This window comes from Lagopus muta, chromosome 6 (assembly GCF_023343835.1).
Source record: "Lagopus muta isolate bLagMut1 chromosome 6, bLagMut1 primary, whole genome shotgun sequence".
Classification (NCBI taxonomy): domain Eukaryota; kingdom Metazoa; phylum Chordata; class Aves; order Galliformes; family Phasianidae; genus Lagopus; species Lagopus muta.
The window spans coordinates 19167332-19180166 of record NC_064438.1 but is presented as its reverse complement, the minus strand read 5'-3'; the positions used below and the strand labels follow the sequence as shown (position 1 = coordinate 19180166).

Below are 12835 nucleotides of genomic sequence, written 5' to 3'. Positions count from 1 at the left end.
GTGTACGTGCAGCCCAGACCACTGCCCATCCCTCCAAGGCAGCAATAAAACATGCAAACAACTGAGAAGAAAAGCTTTACCTGAGCAACATCATCTTGCACCACTTTAATTGTGTGTATGATCGAAGTCTTAAACTAGCTTAGAGTTCTTTTTGTTCAGCACCTCTGCAAAAGCCAAAACTAAGCATATGAAGAAGGCATGACACAACAACCAGAGACAGAAAGAAACAAGAAGGCGAGCTAACAAGAACAACTGAGGAAAAGATCATGATAGTTTACCAGAGGGAAGTGCAAATGTGCTGTCTCAAATGATGAATGAAAATGCACAAAAGCATGTTCCATCCAAACGGAAATACATGGGGCTTTCTGGAAGGACTGAACTGCCATACTTTACTGATATACTAGTAAGAAAGGTACAGACCAAAAGCATTCCTGTAACTTCCTGGAAGATTGAAGTTAACCCCTTTCCTCAGTGTCTTTTTCTGTGTTGCTCGGTTCCTACCTCAAACAGGCTGTACAGTGCACAGAGGCCCCATGCTGTGCTCCTTCTCTGGTATGGAAGTTGTTGTAGCACCTAAGTACGTCTCCTCAGGTGCCTCCAGCCAGCACTTCTTCACGTTCAAAGTCTTGAAATACAGCCAGCTTGGCCAGGAAGGCACTTCCTGAATATTTTCTTGCAATTATCAGTCATAACTAGAATCTGATTTCACACCATCACCAGCTAATCATCAGCTCATGGGGAACTGTACACCTAAAGGTGGTGAAAAAGGCACACTGGAAGACAAGAGAGAGCCCAGCAGTGGCTTGTGCAAACACTCAGTGATCCAATCACACTGGTGTTGCAAGCTCAACAGAGGAACAAGATGTTGGGCTCCAGAAAGCAAATGTTGGCAGCTGATTCATCACAAAAACAATGGTATGACTGCAAGAGCTGAGTTTTACCACCATTTCCGCCTTCACATCTGTATCAGCTGCCTACCCCACAAGAGCAAATGGCAGGACTATGTACAAGCCATCTTTCATAAAACAAAGTAAAATTAAAAAAAAAAAAAACAAACCAACAAACAATTAGGAAAGTGGTTGAAGCCCCTTAGTATCATGCCTACTTGTCTGAAAGACAGGCTCTGCTCACTGCCACCACATCTCATTTTTATCCCAACAGCTTAGGCCTCACATACCTGCTCCAGCCTCCTTGTGGCTCTTAAGAGCCTATTCCATTCCAACTGATCTCCAACACACTTGTCCCAGTCTGGTCAGCCAGGCTGGCTTTAATTGCAAGCAAAAACAGCAAGAGAAAAACTTCAGCTTGGAATCTGTTAGGTTTCGAGCAGAACAAGTCTTGTCATCCTCTTGCCTTTTTCTGGTTGATCATGGTCATCCAGTTATTAAACAAGGAAATAACCTCTCCCACAGCATTGCTTTCTTAAAATCATAGATGTGCTCATTGTTTTCTGCTTCTAGAGTGTGAAATAGGAAAATTAAATTTGACAGCAAATTAGTCACCACAAGGGCACTCTCTTTCCCATACAATATTCCTATAGCTATGACTTCTTATAAGCACCAATGCCAAACACTTTGCAAAGCTTCCCATTTAATTGTACACAGTGACCCCTTTCCCTCAAGCCAGGTCCCACGTCCATCAGTCAGTCAGCAAAGTTACAGCCACAAAGGGCTTAAAAATTAACTGATATTATGGTTCAAATCTTTGCTAAGAAAAGTATTCTTGAAGAAAACTCAGCTTAAAGTGCCCTCTGAAAGCAAACTTTAAGTCTCTTCCCTAGTGGAGAGTAAATCACAAGCACCATCTGCCATGGAGAATCTTTTTCAAGAAGTCTAGAAGTCCTTTCCTGGACAGCCATCACTAAAATGAGGTTGGTGAAAGAGAAATGAGGACCTAAGAATAAGCAGCTGAACAAATGGAACATGCTTGTTTAAGTCCCTGAGGTTTTAATACAGGGTAACACACTACCTAACTCTTAAAAACACTGGATTCTCCAGATTATTTCCACTTAAGAAGTACTTGGTAATAGCTGCATTTACTCTGGTGCAATAATGTTACTAAAATAAACAAAGGTAAAGTAGAGAGCAAGCCTTGAAGATTCTGCTTTGAAGCCTGGAAGGATGTAATTCTGCACCAACGCTCAGACCCCACAGTGATGGGCAGGTGCTCTGCAGCTGACAGATAATATTCAGAAACGATTCATGATATTTATTTTCCTCACATTGCTTTATAAGCCTTCATAAAGCATTCAAAAGGAAGAAGTTTGGTATTCTTCATCTGTAAAACAGAGATAAGGCATCCGACAGAAGTTAACCCAGAATGCCCAAGGCCATTTACCAAGTCAACGAGAGGAATAATCCAGACAGCTATCATTGCTTCTGCCTCTGCCTTCAGGACATGAGAACGTGCAGCCCATTTTCCCAAACTTCAGCAAGGTTGGTGGAAATACTACCTAACTGCAGGTACAAACTGGACTTCTGTATCCAGTGCTTCCCACCTAGTACACTGCCACTTTCCCTAGCATCCAATTTGCCAATTTCTACCTAGACATCTGAACTGGATTGGAACAGAGATACTAAAAATTAGTTTGGAGACCAAACTTTATGGCACTACTTCACTGTATCCTCCATGCTCCCCCCAGATAGTTCTTCAGGTTTTACTGTTTGCATAAACTCTATATTACAAATAAACAGAAAATTAATTATTCAGCTTCTAATTCCCATTGCATGTTGATGTTTATGTAATTGAAAACCATGTAATTGCTTTATGTTTTTAACATCCCTCATAAATATGGATTTTTAACGTAATCTTTTACAGCAAATTAGCACAGAATATCTGGTAATGTGAGATGGGGACGTGCGTAAATTTGGCAAGCTTGGGGAACAGCACACAGATTGAAAACTGTCTAGATGTCTCTCACCGCTTCACAACTTTCAGTAAGCAGAAGAAAATTTCCTGTGGTGCCCAGCTTTCCAAAGAATGTTGATCATGCTCTGTGACACGAGTTTTAATGCAAGAGCAGCAAAGAAAAGAAAGCTAAGAATTCAACAGCCTCATCCTTCACAGATTTACAGGTACTGAAATGCTTGGCTGAGGATCAATCTTGGTTTAATCTAAAGTCTGGCAACAATTTTTTTTTTTTGGTGGTAATCCATTTGCTTATCAAGTTTCATTTGCTGGTTTTAGATCAGGCAGCATGAAATACCTTGCTCTGGAACCCTGGCTGGCAACTTCCTTGGGTTTTAAACATCACCCTGAAGCTATTTTGTTCCACTGTGAGTATAGCAGACTGGCACAGCAGCTGAAGTGAGACTTGCAAAAGATGCAAAAGCCTTGAGCTGCAGAAAGATAACACTCCTGCTGATCTGGTGGGACCAGCATTTAGGAATGGGCGTGAAGACAAAGAGGTGCAGTAGCCACACTTTTATGTTAACACCATCACAACTGTGAGATATCCCCCAAGCACACACAGCTTCACACATTGTCATTTCCCTTAAAATATACGAAATGGTATTTTCTGAAAGTCATGGTAAAATTGTGGCTATGTCAGCTAAGGGAAGCTTAAGGAAACCAAATTAGTCTAAACAAAGGATTTCTCAAGAATGTGGATAAACTTGCCAGACCTATCCAAGTCCCCACCACATGGGGTCTTCTACGTTTGAGAGCAATTCTGCATTTCCCATTGTGCTCCTTGGAGGCAAGTGCAGCGCAGCAGCACAGCTTCTAGCCACAGAGACATCTGGCCGACCTGGAGCATATATTCTTGCTGAGCAGATGTCAGTAAAACTTTCCAACTTGGTAACCCTGCTCTCAGGGACTGTCTACAAGAAATTATATTGATTTGGGTCAATTACATAATTGATTAAGTATTAAACTGCTACAACATCTGATTACAGATACTAACTTTTACACCTGCCTTGCTTGTGGCTTTGAGTTGGAACACACACAAGAGCTTTGATAGAGCTCACGTCACAGATTATCCCCAGGTACATGTATGAAAAGATACAGATTTTAAGCATGTGCAAAACTAGCTTCCTGTTGTTTCAGAAGCCACATCCACCAACCTCACAGCAGTAGCTTCAAGAAAATAAAACAAACAAAAAACTAACCTTCACAAAGACGATTCTGGGATGTTTCTCTTCCATTCACAAAGGTGTGAGCAACAAACTCTTCTGTCTAATCCTATGCTGCTAAAAAGAACAACCCAACTCCTAAAGAGCAAGGAAAGTCTAGTACTCTCCTCTCAATTTCCCACACAAACTACCAAAAGAAGCAAGCTGCCCAAATCATTCCTGTTAGAAAACCATTTCTGACTAGCAGACAGCTAGACGTGAGAATGATAGACTAAGATTTGTGAAGGCAATGGAGGTTAAATCAACGTAAGACTTTCTGCTGCCATTGCTAACACAGGTAGTTCTCACAGCTAGATTTAGATTGAAGCATTATGCCTGAAAGATGATTAATGCTAGAAAACTACAACCCAAGCTCTGTCCCTTCACTGAAGCTGCGGTGCTGAGGAGCAGCCCCAGTGGGAGAGTCATGCCAACAAGATTTTGGCCAGGCATGGAAATAGAGTTAAAGATTGGTGCGGCTGGGTTTGATGAATGAGGGTTAGGACCAGAAACAGAAGAGAAGGCCAAGCCAGCTGTCACTCTGCTAGTGACAACTCCTCTTCAACACTTAAACCAGGTACCCTTTGCTGCAGCTCTTTTCTACCTATGCACCTACCTACCATGTACCAGTAGTATGTACCAGTACAGTAATTCTTTCCCAACCAGAAAGAAAGAATACTTCACCAAAACTGTTTCCTCCGGTACTGAAATAGGTATTCATTTCATTTTAAATACAAATGTTATATTTATTTTCCACATTAACTCTAGAAAAAGCACTTGGCCACCTGGAATTGATTCCTTTCTACAGAAAGTCAGAAATCAACATCTGTGCCTTTCATTTTAATTCTTTCCACTGCCAGCAAAAAGAGGGAGGCTGCTGTTCTGCAGTAGGAGCCCACTACTCGGTTAAATGACACTGACAACTTTGAAAAGTTAACGCCATTCAGCAGCCAGGATGGACACTGCATGACACTGCCAAAATACATGGTATACACCTCAACCACCCACATACTGCTAAAACCCTATGGAAAAAGTATTTGGAAGAAATTGATTTTTACAAACGTGAGCTCAAGAGAGAATTTAATCAGCCTGAAGAACAATGGGGAAAAAAGAAAGTCCTTTATTTTAAATTTGTCTTCCTCTAGCATGACATTTTTATCACCTATATTTGAAATTCTGAAGCATGGGCAAAGAAACTGGATACTCCTGTCACCTTTTTCTGGAACTGTTAATTAGGCACGCGTCGAAATGAAGGTAAAAATATCTAGACACAACTATTAAGAGCTCTTATTTCATTTTTGCACAGGTGACAAAAAAACATTCCATTTGTAGTATCAGCTTCCAGCTCCCATGGCTGAAAGTACAGCAGCTGAACTGTGACTGGCTTCTAATTCTTTTTGTAATTAGTTTGGGAACGCCAACTATGGACCCACCAACAAAAGAAAAAAAAAAAACAACACAAAAACCTACCAAACCAAAAAAAACACAACACAAAAACAACCACCAGATTACAGCAGGGATCCAATACCGCACTACTGGAAAAATGGCTCTTCCACCACTACTGTGGAACTGTGCCTTTAGGGCTTATACAACATCCTCAAGTCATCCCTGCTTACAGAACAGGAATCATACAAGCTATAGACCTATAACTAGATGCCCATCTTTACTGTCTTTAACATGGTGAGCCCTGAGTGACACAAAACCTTGTCTAAGATTTAATCCAGGTCATACAACTGACTTTTACACTAGCCAAGTCATCTGCTGCTGTAACTGCTTTCAGCTTCAGCCTACCAAAGCAGGGTGAACAGGAGATAAGTGAGGAGGCAGGACATCTCCCAGATGCACCAACACTCTTTTAAGCCAATTTCTTTTTCATTTGGAGTCACTGCTTATCTGGCACTATGCTATAGCTGCATACATACCTGTACCAGCTGTCCATCTTAACTTTTAGTCTCTATGCAGATGCATCGCTTTGCCTCCTGAAAAAAAATCCTTATGAAGTCAAAATAGGGAAAAAATCCTGAGATTGATCAGAGAACATAGGAATGGAGAAAAGAAGCAATTCATAGTTGACAGAAACACCTCCATCTAGCAAGTGTTGTAATGAAAACAAAGCTATTAGAGAGCTACATTCACCCAGGCATAGCCTCCTTTAATGAAACATTCAGTGACATTTTATCTGTATCCTTTCTTGAGTTCCTGCTTCTGTTCAGTCTGCCTCTGAGTATTACGTTCTAGCTGTAGGCTGAATTGGGCTAAGATGATGCACAATAATTGCCAGTGGAGCTTCAGCTTACTGACTGAGTCAATAATGAGTCAAAGAGACTTGAAACGTGCGCAGCCAGGCTCAGACTACAAGGCTTAGGGAAGTATAAGTGATATCAGAGCACTTGGGAATTTCAGAATTTCAGTTTGCCACATGCAAAGCATGCAAAGGGCTGACTGTAAGCTCCACAGGGTGGAACCTTCTGGGAGCTCTTTGTGCTTTATAAATCAGGTACTGTGATATTTCACCGAAATTTAGAGTATGCCCGTACCACTTGGCTGTCAGTTTGTTTGACACAGGGTCAGATTTATCAATGATTCAATATGGTGCCTGTTTTCATACAAGCAATTTATATACGCTGTAGAAAGAAAAAAGGATCAGCTGAAAGTCATGTATGCTTCTAAATTTGTTTTAGAATACTGCGGGATATCAAAATCCCAATTAAAAAATCAATGAAAACTAAGTAAACATGAACAAGGAAGTACCCATACGTGCAGCAGTGGCCATTGCACTGTAGAAATTCAGAACAGCAATCAGCTTCAGGACACATGCAGAACATGTAACTTGACAGCAGTGGTACTGTTTACTAACAACTGCAGGGTGACAACTGGAACATTACTGAAGCCAGCTCGGCCAGCGTGAATATAGACCTGCAGCAGTGATACTCTTTTCCTAGGCAACGTGGCTAAAGCTAATAAAGGATTTTAGCAATCTTAGTGGGAAAGAAAAGAAGGGCCATGAAAGGCAGAGGAGTTTGAATTAGAACAGCCAGTATGCTTTGTTGGTGGTAAATCTTTCTAGACTAAAAAGCACAAAATGGAGGATAAGCTGAAGGAAGAAACTCTGCAAAAATACATTCAGATAAAAAGCAATTAAGGAAATAAATTAAGTACAGTGCTAGAGGTGAAAAACAATTTACACAGCTGCTGAAAAATACTAAGAACAAGGAATCAGTGGACTGCTATCAGAGCAGGAAATTCCCCCATGACTGGCAGGCCAGTGGTGCTGCTTGGAAAGGTTACCACCATAATTTAACACAACACGTGGCAGATACCCCAGGCAATCAGAGGAAAAAAGCAGATGGGTGGGAGGTACTTTCCTGGAACTAGAACAAAGCCCTAGAAAGACCAATTCTGCATGAGCTACATTTATGTAACAGTGTGGATAATGCAAGCAGTTATACCCACCATCCAGCCTTATCCCAAGTGGTCATCTGGATAAATATAAGAGACTAAAGTTAGGGAAAAGTCTGGCCATTCCACTTCAGTGCTGGAAACCAAAGATCATCAGAATGTAGTTGGGGAGAGATTAAAGGAACAGCTTCAAGGATTACCATAGCACCTAAAAGGCCTACAAACAATCACTGTTGGGAACAAGAATAGAATTATTTGACTTGCTTTCAGACTGTTGTGGTCTAAGCTTTTATAATGTCCCTTTCCTCATGACACAGAAACCTTAATAAGATATTCAACACTGGGTTACAAGTGCTATGGGAAAAAAGAGCAGGAACTTGCTTTCAGAAAATGGGACCTTCCTCCCACTTTTGTACCTAAATTTTGTGGCACTTCACTCCTGCCTCATCCCCAAATGTACTTACTCCTATTTATGACAAAAATGAATCTTTACAAACTCATGACTTCAGGTTCATTGCAAAACACAGTGTTCTAGCAAAGCTACTATTTGTCAAGGATATGCCTCTTGTCAAAGCCAGGTCAACACATTTTGCAGGAGGGGTCGCATTCTCTTTTCCTAGTCTGTAGAGTGACCATTCTTGATCAAAAGGACCTTTATGCATGAAGGAGTATCTGACACAAACCAAAGAGATTTGCTACTGCAGTCTTTCTGTAATGACAGCAGGGTAAAGGAGGCCTTTGAAGTTCATGGAGGAGTAGGAAGAGGTGTTAATTTAAAAAGCTTGTCAGTATACACAAGAGCAGAAGGAGAGTAAAGTACCAATTAATAATTCACACTTCTATTCCACATGTTATCTTAGTATCTCAAAACAGTTTGCAAACATTGATTAAGTCTCACAACATTCACCTGAAGCAGACAAGCATAGATGAAGTTCTACCCCTACCAGCCAGGATGTTACTCTGGGATCATTTTGTTTAGCTGATCTGTGCCTTTTCTTCCCCATCTGTTAAACGGTGATAATGACAACATCATACTACAGGGAGAGGTTCAGAAGTTTAGTGATTGCTAAATCAACTATTTTTTTATGTAGGGAAATAGCACACAAGGGCAATCTCCTGTGTCAGACTGAACTCAATTACACTGAATTAAAACAACTACTCTTGACATGACGACATGGCTGGAGGAACGAAAATCCTCTATCTTGATTTCATAATGCCCTACAGATGCACTCTACTCTGTCCTAAGTACCCAAGAACACTTGAGTTCTAGTTAATGACCAGGATTGTTGGATGCTGTTTTAATACAAAACTCATCATAATTACGCTAATTAGATCTGCTATATAAAGAATTGTGAGAAATGAAAGGCTCTGTCCACTGTAGCCTCTAAATCTCAATTAATACAAAGGTGTTTTTTTTTTTGCTGGTGTTTGGGAGCCAGGACTGACATACCCATAGATGCAAACTCCAGAGGGACTCTTCATTTACATTCTGATGAGGAGCTGAGCACATTACACTGCTTAATCCTCACTTGGAAAGACAGGTATACAAGCATCACCCATTGACAGATGGGGACATGGCAATTCAGGGAAGCTCTTGAACTGCCACAGGACAATCACACACACTCACCACAATCAGAATTTCACTCCTTATTCCCAATCTTGTACTTGGACTTGGGTTTTTTTTGTTTTGTTTTTTTTTTTTTAAGCACATATTTATATTCATAAAAACAGATCCTTGCTGCTCTAATCTAATAAAAGAGAGTTCCTTTCTCCATGTCTGGGGCTTTTTCATGCACAGAAAGAGGCAGAACTACTCTGCTTAACACCCCATAATAATATGACTTTTCCAGAAGGACCAAAGATCAAGACAAAGTAACAGCTTCATGAAATACAGCTCTTTTCTTCTCCTGAGCCTGACAGTCACTTCCAAAAGCAGATTGTCATGACAACAAACAACCTGGAGGCAATCCAGCCAATTAATCTGCAGAGGAAGCAGCCATCCCAACCTTGGAAAAGAACACTGCTGCTTTAAGCTTCAGATGCCAAAAAAAAAGAAAAACCCAACAAAAAAAAAACTTACCACATGCATTAATCTTACTGGGCTGCCTTAGACCTGTAGTGAAAAACAATTCACTCTACAACACAGCAGCACTACTGTAGCAGCAATACAGAGCACCAGACCCTCAAAAGGTCCTTTTTCTTCTTCTTCCCCAAGACAACCACAACACCAGAGCAGGCCAGCTCCCTCTCTGGGGCTTCATGCAGGCAGATTTATGTTCCCAGGACGTGACACAGCCCTGGCAAGTAAGAGGATGACCCGTTCAGCTTTTACATCTTCAGCCAAAGGAAAGAGCTCATAGGTTAAGCAGAAAAACCACACAGAACACATCATCACATACCACTGCTGTAAACTCTTTTTTGTTGACATTGCTGCTGCTTGTTTTCGCTCTTCCCTTATGAGTTGTCAAGAATATTTATCACCATGTTGAGCTCAGAATTACTTTCTCTTTCACGAAGGGCTAAATCATCAGAACAGCTAAATATTGAAGTCATTCTCCTTCAATTTCTCAGATTTCATCTTCTTTCATACCATCCTTTATCTCTCTCTTCATGTGCTCTGCTCTCTATAGGCCCAAGCACACTGCAATTTCCCAGCAAACACCCAGAGAGACTTCCATCTTTTCCTGCTCTGGACTCTCAGTAGCAACTCAGACATGAAAAGGTTTAGAAGATGATGCCTGATACACATCACTTGTCAACCCCAAGTCATTCATTTTATAAAATACCATGGTATTAAGTGACAAAAAACAAATGTAAGAAATGCTGTATGTAGTTAGAGAAAAAGTTGAAAAGAAAAAAAATATACAGAAATGGTGTTTTGAAAGTCTCAAAAGATTCATACACAGTTTTCAAACAGTAATAAAAATTTCCTCCCTGACTTCATATTGTTCTCTTAATAGTGAAACAGGGAAGGCTAGGAAAATATTGTATATATATTGTATATGTCCCGTATATATACTGTAGAATATACTGTAGACTTGTCACACAGTGAAGACTACCCTGCAGAAAGTAACAGTGCAAAGAGGTCGCATAGCTTTAAGCCTACCCATACTTACTATCTGTCAAACGGACAGACCACCAAACTTCCTCAAACTGAAACTTTATTACTGATCTCTTAGGTCCAACCCATCTCTCCAAGGAGTCACTAAATGGATTCCTAGCAACTTCAGTGAGCACTGGATCACAGATCACAAGCACTTCCAGCAAAAGTGATTTTTTAAATTAATTAAGAGAGCTACCAACCTTCTGAGCACCGACACCGGAACGCACGCACGCACACTACGTGTTTCACTCTCAGTAACTGCAGATTAGGAAACCACAGCTCTAGTCAACACAGGGCAACAACAGAAACATAATTTCTATGTCCGTAACGCATTAATTAGAGTTAGTATAATGCTGCTTAATAGAAAAAGAGCCCATTCCTACCTTGAGGACTTTCACAGCTCTCCTCATCGCTGTTGTCTTGACAGTTATTTTGACTGTCGCACACGAAGCTTTTATCAATGCAAAGACCATTTTTGCAGTGGAATCGGGCAGTAGAGCAAAGCAAGGGATTGGCTGCTGTGAAAAGAGAAAGATCTTTCATTAGATATTCTCTTAGGCAGTGGAATAGCCTTTAGGTAATTAAGGACAACAGGTCACAACTCAACAGCTGATCACTTCACTGACTATGTGGAAGTAACCTGGCAATAAAACATACCTTGCCTCTTTAAGCAGAGAGAGATGAAATTTCTAAATCATGCAAGATTCACTAGAAGTAGCAGAGATTTAGTCTACTCTCAATTGTAGTAATCCTGTTCTTTCATGAGAGCCCTCATCACAATTGCTGCTAGATACTCAGCTTTTGCCCCACTCAAAATTGTATGGAAGCTAGCACTGCCTACCATAAACATACCTGTTGCTTCCCATTATGACAAAGTCAGTTTAGCTCAAGTTTTATAAACCAGCAATCCAAGCTCAGAACTGCAGCACAGAGTTTAATCTACCTCCTGTTCTGCTCTTTTTTTCCACCTTGCTCATCCCCACCCGTGATTTTTTTTAATTGATACAATGCTTTTCTCAAATTCTCAGCGTTTGAACTTGAAATCCGTTCTTACAGTTAAAGTGCACTCAGAAAATCCTTCCACAAAATATGGCCCTGTGAGGCAGGTGAATGCACACTCAGCAAAAGCAGAACAGTATTTAAGCAGACTCATTCAGGAAGAGCCGTTTTCACTCACTCTAAACCTGGCATCTTACAGCATATTTGCTGCTATATACAGTCTCATTTAAAAGCCTCAAGCAGCACAGTTCTCTCAGATTACATCACAGATTCAATGTGTATCACTGCTAAGGATATTTCCTTGATATTCATCTTGTTTTCTCTCTCCTAATTTCATCCCTCTACTTTTAGCTATACTTCAGCATACGTGACTACATAATCCCCCCTTGAACAATGTTTGCACCCTTCACATACAGCCTTATCCTCCTACGTAGTCATGCCTTAGCTGAGATATGCATAATTTATATCTTCTCATGAATCAATCTCTTTGTCCCTTAATTTTTGTCACTTTTCTCTGAACTCCCGCCAATTTTTGATAACGAGGTGACTGAAACTGAGTGCAGCATTCCAATTGAAAATCTTAAAAAGCTGTTTAGATGCCTTGTCTGCTTCAAAGTGATTCTCTGCCACAACAACAAAGGGGATTACAGTTCCCCAATACTAACAGACTTCCTATTTTTTATTCTTTTAAGTAAGAGCTGCCCTTAAAGAGACTTCAAAAAACAAACAAACCAAAAAACCACAACACCAAAATCACCACACTTTAAACCTTCTGTGCATATAATCTGCAGTATACCAGTATACATAACAAATACTCCTACATGTGGCCAATTCCTCCACCTCCCTGAAAGCATATTTATTACGAACATGCAAAATTTCTTTTGGTCTGGAACTGCTGCATACTTGCACAGCATGTTGATTTTGCAGGTCACTTTAGGACCTACAGCACTGTTTCTCTACTTAAACAAAGCTGTGACTAGACACTTAGACGTGCTGGAAAATACCACCAGTGCACTTCAACAGCACAGAGGAAAAGGAAGATCAGTAGCTTATTATCTGCTGTAAGGCCTTGTTAGAGCTACTGCCACAAGCACATCAAGCACATGGGAAATTAAAGAATTCATAACTAACTCCAAGGTGGCATGCTTTAAAGTGAAACCTGCCATTTGTCAGTCCACTACCTCAAGAATATTCAAAGAAAATCCATCAAAACCTCTTTCTA

General features: G+C 40.5%; 1 protein-coding gene across 7 annotated transcripts in view; it reads right to left on the bottom strand.

The window, feature by feature from the left end:
• The window catches only part of LDLRAD3 (low density lipoprotein receptor class A domain containing 3), a 224489-nt gene that overhangs the window by 40600 nt on the left and 171054 nt on the right, over positions 1-12835 (bottom strand). For 6 of the 7 annotated variants that reach the window (XM_048950264.1, XM_048950262.1, XM_048950263.1 and 3 more), the window contains one exon: positions 10998-11132. In XM_048950264.1, the coding sequence (XP_048806221.1) occupies positions 10998-11132 (135 nt within the window). The remainder of the gene's footprint in view (positions 1-10997; positions 11133-12835) is intronic. The other variant, XM_048950265.1, reaches the window with a different exon arrangement.